The following is an 18,233-nucleotide window of genomic DNA, read 5'->3' as shown; positions in this document are numbered from 1 at the left end:
CACCGGTGATCTATAGAATTTCTTCTGCTGCCAACGGGTCGTGCTCCGCTGGCAGCCAGTGGGAACTTTGCTATTCTTTGGCTGCCACTGGCCACTAAGCCTTCAGCCAATGGATTGGGCCTCTTCTTATTTTCAGCCCCTACAGGCATGTAATTTTTCTTCACCGTTGAGGCTCCTTTTATGACCCGCAGAGAGTGGGAACCACACAGGCACGTCATCCACTTGTGCCACCAAGGTTCCTTGTCTGGCATGCAGGTTGTGAAAACCTTCTCAGGCATGTCTTTAACTGCCCCTAGGCCAGGTGAGGTGGCCGCCAAAGGAGAGCTTTGGGAGGCACATATTACCACTCTAAAATGTTGCCACCTGGGATGGCTGTCTCACCCTACCTCATTATAGAACTGCCCCTGAGGGGATTGGTAAAAGACATAGAGGTAGTGGAGTGAATAGATGGATGGAATGGGCCTCAATGGAAGAAAAAGAGTGGGACTGAGGTGGAAGAAGGGGTTGAAATGTACAGGAGGGGGAAGCAGCAGTCCAACACCACCACTGTGGCCTATTGTGTGAGATGCATGGGAGAAAAAATAACCTCCATGACAGAGAGCAGCAACTGAAGCAGGGAAAAGCCCATAATTTCTTGAACTGTTATTATTTTTTCACATCACTGGGAGGTTGTTCCATGCATCTACCACCCTTTCTGTGAAGAAATATTTTCTGATGTTACTCCTGAATCTACCCTTTTGAGCTTCTTTATCATGACTAGAATTTCTCAAATGTCTTTACTTCAAAAATTGTTTGCTTTTACCCGCCCAGGTGTCAAACTGCTGTTTCGTAACATTATTTAGGCCTCTGATTAAATCATAGGCTGAAGTCTATGAAAATAAAACAAAATAAATCTATCCAATACATATTGAATATAGGGTAGCTATCAAAGCACAAGCAGTATTGCATAAGTGCAAGGGAGGGCTGAAGACTAGCCTGCAGCTGAAGGGATATAATCAGGACATTTCTGAACATTTTAGCCCACCATTATTTTTTTTGTTCTATATAGTACCCAAAATTCTGTATAGTCCAGAAGAAATCAGGACAGTTGGCAACTCTACTCTTAGGGGAGTTTTCTTTTATACAAGCCTCATCAGTGAAGAGGGTTACCAAATGGCCCTAGGTCATTGGGGACAGGCTAAGCTAGTCCTAGTCAAAGGGATAAAACCAGAACTGGCCTAGTCTGTCTCTTATGATCTGAAGCAGTGTTTTTTCAACCTTTTCAAACTCAAGGCACACCTACTTTAGTAAAAATGTTGTGTGGCACACCAGCTTCCATGGAATGAGCTGTGTGAAAAGGACTCACATGGCCAAAAAATGTTAGGGACCTGCTGAAAGCCTCAGCTTCTCTGCCATATTTTAAACAAGGAGAGAAAGGGGACAGAGGCACAGCGGCCTGGTGGATAGAGTGGGACTATGCATGCCTGCATGCTGCTTATTCATTCCCACATTCTGGGGGGAACTTATGCTATAGCTAGAAAGGAGGCATATGATGGATGTATTCAGAAAAGAGCTCCTGCACATTTAAGAGTCAACACTGATGTCTTTTGTTGCAGCGAGATGCTGAGAGCAGAGCCCAGGTCCTGGTATGGATCTGAGCATCAGGCAGTGGTGACTTTTCCATGGCACAGCTGATCAGGTCTGAAGGCATAATGGTTGGGAAACTGCAGCCATCTGGTAACCCAACAGTGAATGAAAAATATTGTTAATTTACCCATTTCATGTTAAGAGTGAAAATAACATTGCTAACTATTTAGAAAGTGGAGTTGTAGCTTCGCTGGTTAAAATTATGTTCTTGCCAAAAGAATATTACCTCTTGCCATTTGAATATTGAGTTATGCGCATCATTGGAATCTACAAAGGCAAACTCATCAGTGTTTTACACTGCAGAAAAATAATATTTTCAGTAAACATATACGTTTTGGAAGCATAACAAATAGCTAATGTTATCATTTCGTTTTATTCGGTCATGTTCTATTTTTACCATGTCCTATAATCCTGCGTGCGCTTCTTTGCCCGCATTAAAAATGACCACTGCAGGCATCCTCCTATATAGTTCACGTGCTTAGTACGTCACGCCTAAGAGCAGACCAACTCCTTCTCCTCCTGCATAAATTATGCAGAAAGGATAGAGAGACTCGTGATCACATGGTCTAGATCCAGGAGAAGGCCTCGCCCACTACTGCCCTCGCCGCTCCCCCTTCAGCAGCCGGTTCACCAATCAAACCTCCGCTTCCTTCACGTTCCGTTTTCCTATTGGGAAGCTCGAAAGCCAATCAGGCGTGGCCCGCGTGCGCTCATTCGGTCGCAAGGCGCTGAATGGCGTTCTTCTGCCAGTTGTCAGAAGGTAGTGAGTGGCGTCACGTCGTGCGGAGCGAGTCAGGCCCGGTTGGAGCCTGCGTGACAAGCGAAAGAGGCCCTAGCAGGCGGCGATCTCGGTCCGGTTCCGCTCACGGAGGACGAGGCCCACTCTCTATCTTTTGCGGCAGGGACTCGCTAGCTCCTCGGACGGACGGCGCCGGAGCGCTTTTAGGTCTCTTTGGGGACGTTGCTGACCGGTTTGCGGCGCCGCGCCGGCGGCCCAACAGCAAGGGGGAGTCTATACCAGTGACTGCGGCTGGGGAGTAACGCACGGGACCCGGGGTGAGTTGGAGGTAAGAATGCGCGGCGAGGGGTTTAGAGGCGGGGTAGGAGAATAGAGAGAGGCCATGGGTGGGCGAAGAGAGTAGCGAAGAGCGTGGAGGGCACCGGGAGAACAAGAAAGGGGCTAAGGGGTATGGAGGAGAATAGTAAATAATGTTGAGAGCATAATCTGGGGCGAGGAAGTGGAGAATACGGAGTGGAGAGATTACAGTATGGGGGATAAGTAACAAAGAACAGTGGAAGATGGAATGGGGGAGGGGGATTAGGGTGTGAAGAGAAGGGGATGGTACTCGCGAGAGTGTGGAAGAAGCTAGGAGGGGGAGGGCCTGGACATTGGGAGGAAGGCTGGGAAAGGAAGAGGTTTTGTGGGTGTGAGGGGAGTTTCTGAGTTTAGTGTTACACGTAAAGCAGTATAGGTTGTGATAATCTCTTCATTGGACCAACATAAAATATACTCTTCTGTACGCTCATATTTTGCTCCTTTTTAACTGTAGGATGGCATCGATAGCCTTTCAATATGTGGCTTCTAGGTGTTCTTTTCCGATTTTCAATTTTGCTCTTTGCTCCTTCGTTCTCCCCCAGTTCTTTAACGGTTGTTAGATAAACAGAGAATTCTTGCTAGCTGAGGGCTTCTTGCAAGTCTGTATGCTTCAGGTGCCGGCCTGTTATATCTCTGTAGAACAGCCCTTCTTAGGATCTGGATGATTCTGATCCCAGGTCTCTCGTGCAGCAGGTACAGATTTAGTAGTCTAGGTAGCTGTTGAAATAATCTGGAGTATTTTTTTCCTTTTGTTAGAAATGTCTAGAAAATGGTGTATTGTGATACTTGTTGAATTTTTCTGGTAAGCAAAGTCCTTCTTGCCTCAATCAATAGGATGGCCAAGGATCGAAGGGACATGGGGACTGAGTTCTCCCCTAAGACTTAAAATCATCTTTGCTAGAACAAGACCTGAGGTCCAGGATTGGGGTAACCTGCACTGTTTTATTCTGTGCATAAACAAAGTATTTTAGTTTCTGATGCTGTTAATCCAGCAGTTTTCATTATTTAACACTGCTTATAAAATAGAACAGATCCTCATTGTTTTTTGTTCCAAGGTGTTCATTCCTTGTTGCTAATGCATAGTTTTTAGTTAATGCTGCTATATTGTGGTGCAACTTTGTAACAAGCTAACATGGTGCTTAGACTGAACAAAGACCCTTGTTCATGATATTCAGACTTCTTCCAAGTGTTCTACACATTCTTTGTCTTGTTGTTCATGCAGCCTTTCACTCCTTTGTATTAAGCAATTAAGAATATGCCCACTTTATTTTCATATACTTATGTCAGAGGTGTGTGGGGATTTTTTCCCCTGCTGATTTTTTTGTGCTTTTGGGTGTCCAGTTCAAATTGAACTGTCTTCCAGTAGGGCAACAGTGTCTTGACAGTTACCATGGTTCTTTCTCCCTATCTAGTCCAGCCATAGGGAGAATCCTCATAGAAGGGCCACAAACTGACTCTCTCTGGAGCTTAATATATGAGCATCTTCTGACAGTTGTGTGATGGCTGGGACTCTCTGGGTGCAGGGAATTCTACCTTTTACAGTATCACCAACTATTGCTGTCATGAGGTGTAGAGATTGGACTCAAGACTCAAACCCAGGTTTCCTGATGCATTGGTTTCCTCTGTGAAATTATCTTTACTATAATAGATGAGAGCAGATAATGACAAATTGGCTTATCCTGTCTACCCAGTTCTCCTCATTGCATGTCTTTCACTACCTCTAACACTTCCACTGTTCTCTATTTGTATTCCACTATGTTTAAATTTAGTGCTGATAGGCTATCCCAGGCCTTGTCGTCCCCTTTTCTATACCTAAACTTGAGCTGGTTTAGCCTGTGCAGCTTGATTTTGCTTGTTTCTAAATCCTTGTATGGCCTTTCTATATGATCTTACCAACTTTACTGCCCCCCCACCCATAATGTTGCATAATAAAATTGCCTAGTCATCTGACTAGTTATTCATTGGTGTTTTAGGTGCTGAGACCCCTCCTTCTAACAGGGGCAAAATGTCTGAAGGAGAGGGAAAGACAGCCCCCAGTACTGGCTCAGACCCTAAACTGGAGTCCATGTCACTGTCAGCTGTAACCTCCATGTCACCACCAGTGACAGCAGCAGCTGCAGCACCACCTCAGGAGGAGGAAGAAGAGGAGAGCGAAGATGAATCTGAAATCTTGGAGGAGTCTCCCTGTGGACGCTGGCAGAAAAGGCGTGAAGAGGTTAGTGATCAAGAAGACAGGAGCCTGCCACTTTTGAATAGTGTTGCCTTTGCAAGGAGATAATGGTGGTCATTTTGTTTGCTTCTGTGGTGCCTTGCAGAGAACTCTGACTGTGTGCAAAAGCTGTGAGTTGATTACATTTAAAGTATTTTATCTAGTAGAGCAGTAGTATTGGCCTGGTTTAATAGCAATGACACATCTAAAAATCTGATTCCAGTGGATACTGATTGGTGTTTCCTAAGATTTGATGTAAGTGGCATTTGAGGTGGTTTATTGGAATACATCTGGGTCATGATTCGGGGGGGATGATTTAACTTGTTCTCCTTAACAAGGTTTCATTGGTAGCCATTCTCAGGGTCTTAATCTTGCCTCCTCTTCCCACCCCTGTTTTTTGCTGGTACTTGATGTCTTTCATGTTGCTTTTTCTTTAGGCCAGTGCTGTTGCTGCTGTGCCTACCTCTTCTTGTTCTGTCTTTTCACGTCTTTCTACAGTAATTTGTAGGGGAGACTACATATAAAGGTCTTTGCTATTTGGTTTTTGACCTACATATAGGAGGGAATGCAGTCAACCTAACTTTGAGAGGATTTGCTTCCTTTTAGAGCTCCTGCTACAGCTGCTTTTGTTTGTAACTACTAAGAAGCATTGTCAGACCTGTACTCTCCCCTCCTCTCACCTGCTTAAGTGTGGTTGTAGCATTAATTTGGAGGTCTATGGAACCCTTAAGTTTTCTCTGCTGTATTGGTCTGACTTGAGTTATAAGACACTTCTCTGAAACATTTTGCATGCTCTTAAACTTATTGTGCACATGCTACGTAACATTTTCTTTCCTAATGCAGTGTACACTCAACTTAAGATGAATTGAACATGTTGGCCTGTAGTTTTACCCTCTCTCAGATTTTTTGGGGGGATGCTTCTGTGGTTCTTAGGACCTGTGTCTGCTGTGCAGGTGTTGATATAGCTTAAGAAAAGCAGGAAGTACAAACAGGGTGAATTCTGTCTAGCACATATGCTAGTACTGTCACTGAGGACACTTTTTTTTTTTTTAAAGACAATTTGGAAACTTCTGATTTTGGAATAATAGGATGGAAATCTTGATTGCTGTTACGCCACTTGGTTGATCTGCCCTTGAAAACAACTCATAAATGTGTTAATTTTATTGGATTAAATTTATCTACAACTTGTTTGAATATTATTCCTTCAATTTGTTTGTAAATCATAATAGATCTCAACTAGAGTAGTTGAGATTCTTTACCATATTACTAGGTGACAAGGAGAATGTGAATGTTCTGATTATGGAGGGCAATAGTAAGGAAAGGTATGATGGATCAGGTGAGGAAAACTAGTATTTGGTAACGTATGGGTGTTTTATATGCTTGTCTAACAAAAGTGGAACAAAGTGCTATGTTGGGTCAGACCAACTTTTGTTTTTGATCTATATTCTGCATTTTTCAAAGCAGCGGTTCAGGTATTGTAGATATTTCCCTATCTCAAGGAGGCTTAGAATCTAAGGCTAGATTTTTACTAAGGATTTTCTCCCATTTTGTGCTTTTGGTAATGGTTAGTAAATGAGGCCCTCAGTTTCCATTTGTACAATGGAAGGTGAAGTGACATTCCCTAGGTCACAAGGAGCAGCAGTGGGATTTGAATCCTGGCTTCTGTGGTTCTTAGCCCATTGGTCTAACCACTAGGCTACTAGCTACTCCATTCCTCAAATGTCCATTGAGTCCAGCATCTTGTGTCTGACATTGGCCAATTCTTAAAAGCAGATACATTTCTTGATGCTCAATCCCTTTGACAAGTGGTGTGTCTCCTTGAGTCATATGGTAAGTAACAATTTTATGGGCTTTTCTTCCAGGAACTTGTCCACACCCTCTTTAAACCCAGTTATGCTAGCTGCTTTGACATTCTCTGGCAATGAATTATACAGCTAGTTGGTGAAAACTTTCTCCAGTTTATTTAAATATGCCCCTTGCTGGTGTCAAGGAATGTCCTGTAGTTCTGATATTGTTTCAAAGGGTTAATAACTGTTCCTTATTTATATGTTCCACCCCACATGTACATTTTGTAAGTCAGTCATATATTCTTTCCTCAATAGGGCCCTTCAGCTTGGAGAAGACTACTAACTTGTTTAGCTTTTCTTCATAAGGGAACCATTCCAACCCTTAACTGCTTTTGATGTCCTCTGTACATTTTTCTAATTCTGCTATATTCTGTTTGTGATGGGGGGGTCACCAGAATTGCACACAATACTCAAGGTACGGCCACACCATTGATCTATACAGAAGCTTTAAGATGTGGTGGTTTATTCAGACAGGAATGGAGAATAATTCTTACCATTTATTTTGCTTTCTTAGCTGCCATGACCACACACTGAGCTAAGGATTTCAATGCACTGTCCAAGATCCTTCAAGATCCTTTTTCTGGGTGGTTGTTACTTGTATGCAACCCAGCACTGTGTAATCTAAACCTAGAGCTATTTTTCCCTGTGTGCCTCGCTGTGCACCTGTCCACTTTTAATTTCATCTGCCACTTAGATGCCCAGTACTTTAGTCTCAGAAGGTCCTTCTGTGGTTCTTCACAAGCTGCCTGTTGTAACTACTCTGAATATTTTTGACTTATCTGTAGATTTAATTGCTTTACTTGGGTAGCCTTTGCCAGTTTTGTCTTTCTGCTGTCTTATGTAATGTTTCATTGCATAGGGTTTATTACTAATGTGCTGTAATCTCTGGTGCAAAGTTTCTTCATTGAGGATGGGATATAGAAACCCAATCTTTCCCTTCATGGCTGCTATGCAGGGATCTGTATTAAAGGCTGTGTGAGCTCCTGAAACTTCCCTGCTCACAGTATCCTGTTGAGCCCACTCTAGTTGCCAACTGGTGAAGTCACTGGTCTCTTACTGGCACAGTGGTTCAGGTATGTGCCTTTGGGCACCGAATCATCTTTCTCTGGCTGGCTCGAGTCCCACCAGAGGTGATCTTTTTTTTTTTTTTTTTTTTTTTTATGGATGTGCATGCTGCAATGAAGGGGTTAACTATTGTCCTACAACCTGCTGTCACTCGGCTGTTCTTCCAGTCTGTATTAAGCTCTTTCATTCCAAATGCTTTATTGTGGAAGCCAAACAGTGGAAAAGTGACAAAGGAGCTATAAATAGAGACAGATACAAGCAGGTTGTTCCTTCTGTGGTCTGCCAAGAACACTGCAGCAATATGCAAGCAGCCTTGTCTCCCAGAAACACATCCATATACCTACCTCTGACCAGGTTTTGGGATTTAAGGGTTGAGAGCCCGTGGGCTAACTTTCAGAACTGGGAATTAGGTTGATGCAGAGGGGGCTATCTGCATGTAGACTGGTGCTTGGAACAAGGAAAGGAAATGCTGAGGGCTAATCATTTGTGTAAGTTTAATTTTGGGGTTTTAAACCTGAGGCATTTTGAACTGTAACAATAGCTTGTGCTGCAACATAACTTGAGCTAAAATGGATACATTAGATTGCTCTGGAAGTCAAGGTTAATGCAAGCCTTCCCTGTGCTAGTACATTGATAACGTGATACTTTTTAAGACTTGAAATGGGTTTTTCTGATTGGCTTCTTGGGTTAACAGGCTACTACTATTGAAAAGAAAAGTGTTGGATGTAAATCTTTTACAGGGTATACTGAAAAGCAGTAAAAGCTGTGTCCAGCTTTACAACTAGTATCTTAAACCCTATTGGAGCTAGGGTTATGTTGATATCTCCTGTCCCTGCCTTCTCTCTTCTACAGACTTGTATCAAAAGAATTATTTATTTTTAAGTCAACTTACATCCTGTATGAATTTTGGTTTAACAAACAATCTTCAATTTTAAGCAAAAGTCCAAAAAAGACAGTTTCAAAATGTAAACGGATATAAATATAAAAGAACCATATGTATAAATCACCACAATCCATAGTCAATAGATCCAAATCCACATCTCTCAATTTCATTGTTTTTCTTTAGGTTACTTCAGGCTACTTCATGGACAAAAGAGATCACTTTATCCTCTGCTCCTCCACTTTTTTTTAACCAATCCAGGAGCGCTTATCCCAAATAAATTGATACTATTCTAAGACTATTTTAGCAGATAGTGCTGAGTCTTTGCATATTATTTATCCTCCACATCCTCCTATACCAGTCCAGAGAGCTAGGAGAGAGTCCTCTTTTTTAATGTGCTATTTCACAGCTGGCAGCAATTAGAATTTGTTTAACCTTTTTTTTTTAATATTTAATCTGTTTTTATTATTTGCAGATCACAACATACAACAATATGTAATATACAAGCAAACAGGCTACCACCATGATATAGCATAAGTGATAGCTAACAATAGCATATGTAACCGTAGTAGAGAACAACTGCATTCAAAAATTCTTCGGTACATTTTCATTAAGAACAAACAACATGTTAAACCGAACGAAGAAGAATTTGTTTAACCTTTTTAATATGTAGGGGCTCCTCTACCAAAGCATGGAGTAGAAAAAACTTTGGATGCTAGTCCACTTAAACTCTTATGTCCCAAATAGTTTTGGTTTGCAATTAAAAACTTATCTCTAGGCAGTTCCATCAAATGTCTTGTCCCTCACTTCTCCGCACCCCCACCAGGACATATTTGGTACTGTATCGTACCATTTATGTAAACTATTCGGTACAAGGTAACACCTGCCGTTTTTATAGGCATTCTCAGTTAAGTGGGCTGAAATAGGAAAGCTTGGCCATTCCAGATTATCTTTTCTCAATCTTTCTCCAAAACTGAGCCCCAATCCCATTCCCAGGCCAATCTTTCCCCTCCAGGCCAGGTAATATTTTATAGACTTTAGGTATAAGCCCCTTAGACACCCTTGTTTTGATTTTTGTGGACATTTTTAAAGGGAGCGCAAGCACTCTGTAATATTCCCCCGACACCGTTCTAAATAGTGCCTCTCCTGACGAAATGCAAAACTGCTTAAGCCATATTTTTCTATTAAAGTTGCAAATTCTAAGCATCCCTACTTCTCCACAAATTGGAAGAAAGCATGTAGCCCTTTCTCCCTCCACCTTTATAAATACCTCTGCTCTTCACTGGAGGAAAATCCTCATTTCTAATGGGAGCCAGGGGGAGATAATTCCCTCTCATGGAATCCCATGTATTATAAAAAGATTCAGAGGAACCTTGGGCTCCCTCACTATATTTGTGAACCCAGGGATAATCTGCCAATGCCATATCTACCATATTATACCAATTTCATATTATACCATATCTACCAATTTCATACCATATTATATGATAATTATCTAGTTAATTTCTATCGCTCCTACTCCTACTTCACTTATTCCTAGCTACTCTAGCTCCCAAGTTTTAATACCCCTGTTTTATTGTAACTTTGATTGTTTCGACCTTTCTTATTTATAGTTACTTGGTTTTCCCTTGTTTCATGTAAACCGGCCTGATATGAATCCCATTCATGAAGGCCGGTATAGAAATATTTTAAATAAATAAATATCTGCTCTATTTGCATGCACTGCTTAAATTTGGTGGCTCTGCCATTCTGCCACTGTCCTAGTTGGGAAGTTTTGTAATACATCTCAACCTTAGGGGTGACCAAAAAAAAGAACAATGTTAGAAATGAAGTGCAGTATACTTTTCTGTACCATATTAAGCATTCCCTTTGGAATTGCTAAGGGCATAGTTTTTGAAATGGATAGCAAAGCCTTGGTAGAGCATTCATGGCTGGGTAGGATAGCTGCTATAAAAATGAAAGACTAGCAGATTCTCCCATGCCTTCAAGTTCCTAAAAATCCCAGCTGCTATTAGACCAGTTACTCCTAAATTCAGCTCTTCTGAAGCCCATCAAAAGGAAAAATTGCTTTAGTGTTGCTACCATATTTTGGGGAACAGTAATTTTTAAAATTTCTGATTTAAAACCTTCCACCTGACCATAAATACAAATCTCATTTAGCAAAATGAGAAGAGAGAAGCAGGTCAGCAAAGATGTGCAAAGAGTGAGATTTTAAAGTGTCTTTGCCCTACCTGAATGCCCTTAATATCAACATTTGTTCCTGATCTGAACTACAAAGGGTTCCATCGCTAAAGCAAAGGTGAGAGGGAGGTCTCCTGCCTATAGCAAAGGACCCTGAAAACTTTCAATTAAGTTTCATGCAAGCAGTGGGCTCAGAGTACAGCTGTTTCATCCATGTGAAAATGTTTCCCTAAACTCACTTTACTTAAAAGCTTAAACATAAGACCCATGCACCTGATCAAAAACTCAGTGTCTATAGCTAGCAACAAAGTGGGAACTTTACCTTTCTGTGCTGCCCAAATCAAACACTCTCCTGATGTTACCTGAAGTGTGGTTCCCTGGGATAAATCCTAACCGATCTGAATAAATCGGGTCATGCATCACCCCAACTAACCTATCCGCTAGAACTTTAGCCAGGGTTTTAACATGGATATTTATAAGTGAAACAGACCGAATTGTCTTATAGCCCTTTCTCCCTCTTTTGGCAAAATTGTTATTCGGGCTACCTGCATGGATGGGCCAAAACTTCTGTCTGCAGTAGATCATTAAAAGTCATCAAGGGATTCACCAGCTGATTAACAAAGCATCTATACAAGCATGCTGAATAGCCATCCAACCCTGGGGATTTGTCTACTTTAAATTTATTTTTTTTTTAATCACCAAGTGAATCTCACATTCCATAAGAGTCCAAATTTATCTGCTGCTATGGAATCAAAGGGGCAGTAGATACTGATGCCTTCCTATCTTCTGTAAAATCATTCATTTTATATAAATCCTGGTAACTCTCTTTAAACCTCCCCAATATCCCTTAGGGTAAAACAGCATTGTTCCCCCTTAATCCCATATTTGTGTAATTTGCCTCTGTGCCTCTATTTTTTGCAACTTTTACACTAATTTTTTTGAAGCCTTATTTTCAAACTCCAGTATTTTCGTTGTGCCATTTTCATTTGGTAATCAAGTCTAATGATTGTCTTTAACTTCTCCTCCTATTCAAAGTGCCCTAGTATCTTCGGCGATTACATGTGATGGTTGCTTGAAGCTGAGTAGTCTGGGTTACTCACCCTCTTTAGATGAAGCCCAGGCAATAATCTTGACTCACAACACCACTTTTTAGGTGTCCCATACCAAATTCTGACACATGGAGCCATCTCCATTAAGCTGTAGGTATTACCCAATATTCCTTTTCAAAACCTTACCCTGGGTGGCTGAGTAAAAAGATCCTGCAACTTGATCCACATATGAGCATGGCCTGCCTGAACTAGGGATTCTAACTCTGCCTGTAGTAACAGGGCCCATTAAAGAAGACCCTAACAAAATGAAGTCTATCCTAGAATAAGAAGAATGTAGAAAACTGTGTATAGTCTTTACATTGTAGGGTGTAAGGTCTGCCACCCATCCATCCCAATCTACGTGGAAATTATGTAACCTAAGTCTGTATCTTTTGAGAAGTGCCTGTGTGCCAAATCTAATTTGTTTGGTGGATTAAAATCTCCCCCCAGTATTATCCTCCTGCTGGGCAAAAGGGAATTGACTCATGTAGAACCTTGCCACAGTCATCGGGGGTGTACAGATTCCCCAAGGTCAGTCACGCCCTCTATATCAATGTTAAGAAATATATATCTTCCCTTTTTAATATTAAACAGAATAATGCAGCCCACCCCATGTGTTCTGGCTTTTAAACAGTTGAAAAAAAAACCTGATCGTAATTTCTATCAAAAAGCAACCTTTCATTATCGCCATGTCTCAGGGGGTGTCTCGTATGAAGAGAATGTTTGTCTTTAAACTTTGTCTCTTTAAACAAAAGTTGATACTTCATGGGAATGTTTAGACCACATTTAAAATGAGAACATGTTTAGCCATCATATAGACAAATATTAATCTGGCTTAAACTATGCTATTCTTAGTCCTTTCCTCCACTTCCTTCCCATCATCCATAGTGAAGGCCCCACCTCTACTCCCCTTGGTGAATCATCATTATCCCTGCAGGCTCCTCCCTGTGCAGAGAATTTCCTAAGGAGGAACAGTGTCTCAACCAAGTTTCCTGTAGTTCATACTTATTAGCCTTATGATACCAAAAAGTAAAATAATAAATAATAAATTTTCACTCCAGCCACAGATCCTGTATCTCACTTAAGCCAAGTCCAGCCTTTAAAAAAGAAAGTTGACTATAGCTGAATTTAAAAATCATGTCCCTTGTCCCTGGCAGGTAGAGGAAACCTTTTTTTCAGATGATACTCCCCAAATAACTTTCAGACCATACCCTTTAAATGGGTCATCATAAAGTTGGAGGCTTTCCAAAAATCATTATGGAAAAGATCTAAACTCAGGATAGCTTTGTTCAGATTACAAGGGAAGTGGGCAGCCTAGGTCTGGTGTGATTTGAAGTGGTACAGTATAGCTTGTAACCTCCAACGTGGGGGACTGGTTGCTAAGTACTGATTTGTACAAGCCCGTGGCTATGGAGAGAGTCCCCTTATACTACAATTAAAATCTTGAAAATAGCTAAATATGAAATTGCAGTTACGAAGTGAGATTTCTAAATACCCTTTAAGGTTACAGTTTTCTTCCAGGATTTCATTCAGGTGTTTTCTCATGAGATGATAAAGGGTTTCTGGTGCTAAATGAGGAGGGAGGGGTGAAATCTTTCCATGATGTGCAGCAGATTTCAAGCTAGACTGCATAGTTTTCTTGTGTACCATGTTCACTTGTGAATATTGGGGGAGTTGTGGCATAAAAACAGTTCCTTTCAGAGCTGTTTGTATGGTGGACTGCATCTTCTAAATCTCCTTTTTGTATTTCGCTTGTTGGAGATGACCCCCCAACATATGGCTTTGATTTCTTGGAAGCAAGAATTAGGGGTAGACCTAACTCTCAGTATATTAAATGTTCCAGGATTCGGTCTGTTATGAGCAAATTTCCCTCTGAGAAACGCAGTATACATTTCTCATAAAGTTATACTTTTCTCAGAAACTTGCCCACCTAGCTCAAATTTCTATCTCTGACCAATGTGTTAAATATAAACTGAGTACTTGGGGCATCAATTTTTGGCCTGTTAAAGAGATTGTATTTTTGGGAGAAGGTGCTTGGTTATGTGGAGAAAGTTGTAGGGATTATGTTGCCTAGGGATCCTAAACTTCTCCTGTTTGAAAGATTCTCGGGCATTACCTTTTTGAGACATTTGCTAAATTACTGATTCAGAAGCCACTTTTGCTTGCAATTTACATTGATTAAGTGAGAAACCGCCCTCTTTCACACAGTGGAGGAATTCACTTCATCAGATGGCCACTTTGAAAAATATGATAAAGATAGATATATCTAAAGAAAAAGTGTTTGACAATCCATATCCACATTACAATTTCCAGCTAAAGTAAGGAGTCTTGTTTTGAATGATTTTTTTCTTAATCAAAACTTTTTTCTCTCCTCGGACTATGTTGCAGTGGACATAATTCTAGCTAATTAGGGTTCATTTTGGTTACATAAAATACAATGCTGGGAACTCTCAAGGATGGGGGTGGGGTTTGCTGCTATTTTAACTGTCATTTTTTTTTTATGCATAACTGCCAACCAGCCCCCATGTCTCATTGCACTGTTTAATTCTTAATACCAAAAAACCCAAAAAACCTTGCATCATATTGTGATCTCAATGCAGATGTCTTTGTCCACAGCTCTTCCACCAAGTCATAGCTCTGTCCAGTAGGAGAGGGTCAATCTGCTTTCATGGGGAGAAATCCCACAGGGCAGAAGCAGCTGCAGCCTTCTTTGCTTCCATTGTCTCTTTTCTGAGGTTCAGATGACCAGCCTGCTTTGACCAAGGCACTTTCTGCCTCCCCCCACATATCAGACTGTGTAATTGGATCCGCTGGCATTAAAGGCCAAGCCTAAAGGGAAGAGCCACTGATGTATTTAACATTAGCAGATTTCAGTTTGGCTGTGATCTCCATCTCCCTTCTCCTAATCATTGGAGATAAATCCATTATAAAACATCAAGCTTGTGACCTTCCCATGTAAAGGTTTACAAGCTTTTTTTCCTTTGCAACTATCTATTCTTTTAAGGGGAAATCCAACTGGCATGACCACATCCTGTAGTAAGTTGTTACACTGTAAGCCTAATGCTCTGAGCCCTCTCCAATTTAATGGGCACCCTTTCCTGAGCCTGTTCTCCAATTCCCAACAAGGCCTTGCTGATGCTGTTAGTTGTTTCATGATGGTCCACATGCTTAATAGTTTCAGGTAGACGTCTTATGTCAATGTTTCTCCTTGACCCGTTCTTGAGGTCCTCTGTGTCTTATCTAGGATTTCTGATTTGGATTCCATTAGTTCCACCTGTTCTACAATATGGTGTTCGACTTCTGTCCTGCCACCAGTGTCTACCTTATCTCCCTTCAAGTCCATAATCCTCCTCAAGACTTCTCCTAAGGCAAGATCCATTTTGAGCTCTTGAAAGCTTGGATCTTTTGATTGTCACAGCTTAGCTTCATGTCCTTCTTGGCTGCACCTTTTGAGCTGGATGAGGCCTGCTCACATGGCCCTGCATTCTTCCTGCCATGCCTCCAACCAGGATTTACAAGGGAATGGTGAGATTATGATGTGTAGCAGGTTGATGTTTTTGTTGTGGTCTTATGTTTTGTCTATAAATTGCCTAAATTGTCTTTTTTTTTTTTAATTCTCTGTAACATGCTCTAAATATAATTTGAATAAAGCATGATTATAAATTCCATTTAACAAGTTTTTATATTATGTTTCTAGTTTGCCCGTTTCTGATCTAAACTACAGTCCACAGGCCAAAACCAGCCTACCTACCTCTAAGTGTTTGCTGTACTATCTGCCTGCTCCTCAACTTCAGCATCCTGACCAAGCTATAACTATTTCTACGCATGTGTGCGTAGTGGCTGGTGGGCACACAGCTGCTAGGACGTTCTTGGACAAGAGATGCTTGAGAGGAAAGCTCAGATGCCTGCTGTGCAGAATGTAAACACTTGCTACAGGTGTATTGCACTCTTGCTGCCTTGAATGATTATTCCTGCTTGAGCTCATCTTGATGTCTCGGGGTGTATGCTTCTTGCCTACTCTGGTATACAGTATGAACATTGGGTGGCTGCATTCTCTTAAAGGGGCACCATATCCAATATATACTTATTTTAACATTTTTATATACCGATAGCCATTTGCACATCGTACCGGTTTACAAAGAACAGGAGGAAGGCCACAGGAAATAGGCACAACCTTTACATGGACCGCATAAAAGTAACAAATTAATGCCTTAAACATCGAGTGAATAAATGCTATAGATTAATATTAAAGTATTGAAAGTATATAATAGAAATATGACATTAAATATTTTGTAGCGATACAAAAAATTATTTTGTATTGAAAAATGTTTAAAAAAAACACTTTTTTTTCTTCCTGCTTTATATGGTGTCTGCACTAGAAGGCAGAGCTGCTGTTGAAGTGCAGATCCTTCCCCTCCCAGATGAAGGAGCTCCAGGGGGCAAACCCCTTCACAAATGAGTGTTGACAATGTGGCCCCAGTTTAAAAGGTTTGCCCACCCCTGGTTCAGATGAGAGCCCTTCTATGCAGTAACTTTGTACAGTGAGGCATACATCACTTCCTTAGAGTGTTTTATAAACATTTTAATTTTTCTAAATGGTTAATGTATGTTATGAATCTCAACAGTATATTGGTAAGAAATTGACGACTCTTGGCTTTCTTGTATGTGACTACTGGGTCTCTAAGTTAGCTCTTTGCTTCTCATCTCTCTCTTGGCATTACAGCCTTTACATTGTGGGAAGGATTGCCATTCTGGTGGCAGTAAATTATAATTGCACATGAAGGGGAGGATCTTGTAAGGACACACTTATAATGCAACATGCCTTAAAGGCTGATTCCACTGATGAATATTTGGCTTCTGATGAAGATAGACCAACTATATCTGGATACAGGACAGCGTTGAATCCGGTGGAGGACACGTTTTTTTAGTTTGAGCCAAATAAATGGAAACAACTTTAAATTGGTAGACCAACTGAGCATTTGACTTCAAATATTGTAAAAACCACTGAATGCATGAACTTGAAGGAAATTACACGTTTTAGAAGAATATATAAGAGCATATTTTGCCAAAAATATAAATGGACCTTGTAATAAGTGTTACCAGGCAATGGGTACTTCGGCATAATTAAAAAGCACACAGGTAAATTGTATCTGAAAGTGCAAACTTTTTCAAAGAAACTTTAATCCACAAATCTAGTGATTATCATAACTTGAGTGTACAAGACTCTTAAGAGTGGTAAATATATGAAAACCACCAAATATACTGACATTCCAAAAGTTTTAATCATAGGTCACATGAATTTGGAAACTTAAAGAGAATCACTTTCCTCTTGGTGTTTTTTGTTTTGTTTTTTTAAATTGCATATAAGCCTTTAAATAGGTTGCACTTAGCTCATATATTCCATGACACTAAAAATGTAGATGCCAATTCGACATGTTAGGTTTTGGTGCTTTGTCAGGCTGCATCCAACAAACAAATGGAACGTCTATTCACTAGAATATTCGGAATTGTGAAAAATGAACAACCTATTGAATCATTTCTAAAAAAAAAAAAGAAACATACAAAATAGTTTGGCTTCTTCCTAAATAAAGCTCCCATTGTAAGTATTCTATAATCTATAGAACATCCGTCTCCCAGATCGGCTGACATAACTTTGATTATATCTATTCAGAAAATATAAAACCAGTCACAAGATGCTGCCATAGAAATAAATCAATCACAGTCCTTATTTTAAAATAAGTGACCAATGGAATCACAAAAAGGAGGTACCAAAGAACCAGCAATCATAATAGAAGTCCATTCAACCTCATTGTTCATGCCTCACAGGTATTCAATAGTAAGACTAAAAATCCATAGTTCCTTAAAGTTCAAAGTAGACAAAATATCGCCCCTCTTTCTGGGATCTTAACTGATTCAAGAATAGTCCATGTGAGTACTTCAAAAGTGACCATGTGACAGACAATGCTTCATAGATGCATTGCTTTTCTATGTACTTATTTGGCTGCTGTGCTCCCATAGTCTAATACGGATGGATCTTTGTCTGTCCAATGTAAAGCAAAGGACAAGGACGCTCTATTAGATTATACTGCATTACTTGAATCAAAATCAGTGCGTGTCCTTTGTTCATATATGGTATATGTTCTTGGATCTTCTCAAATCGGTCCTTGGCTAGAGTATTGATATATCACAACCGTGGCAGGAAAAATGACCTGCTATGGCCATTGCAGTCCACATACCATCA

At 40.6% G+C, this 18,233-nt stretch overlaps 1 protein-coding gene across 3 annotated transcripts in view; it reads left to right on the top strand.

Moving 5' to 3' along the window:
• Nucleotides 1–2,261: 2,261 nt before the first annotated feature.
• The window catches only part of NRBP1 (nuclear receptor binding protein 1), a 276,204-nt gene continuing 260,232 nt past the window's right edge, over nt 2,262–18,233 (top strand). Inside the window, exons 1-2 of one of the 3 annotated variants that reach the window (XM_029596342.1) lie at nt 2,262–2,682; nt 4,696–4,937. In XM_029596342.1, coding sequence (XP_029452202.1) covers nt 4,728–4,937 — 210 coding nt within the window. In that variant the 5' untranslated portion in view covers nt 2,262–2,682; nt 4,696–4,727. Of the gene's footprint in view, nt 2,694–4,695; nt 4,938–18,233 lie in introns of all 3 variants that reach the window. The other 2 variants (XM_029596341.1, XM_029596344.1) reach the window with 2 other exon arrangements.

Source organism: Rhinatrema bivittatum, chromosome 3 (genome assembly GCF_901001135.1).
Source record: "Rhinatrema bivittatum chromosome 3, aRhiBiv1.1, whole genome shotgun sequence".
Classification (NCBI taxonomy): Eukaryota; Metazoa; Chordata; class Amphibia; order Gymnophiona; family Rhinatrematidae; genus Rhinatrema; species Rhinatrema bivittatum.
This window is presented reverse-complemented; position numbering and strand designations above follow the sequence as displayed.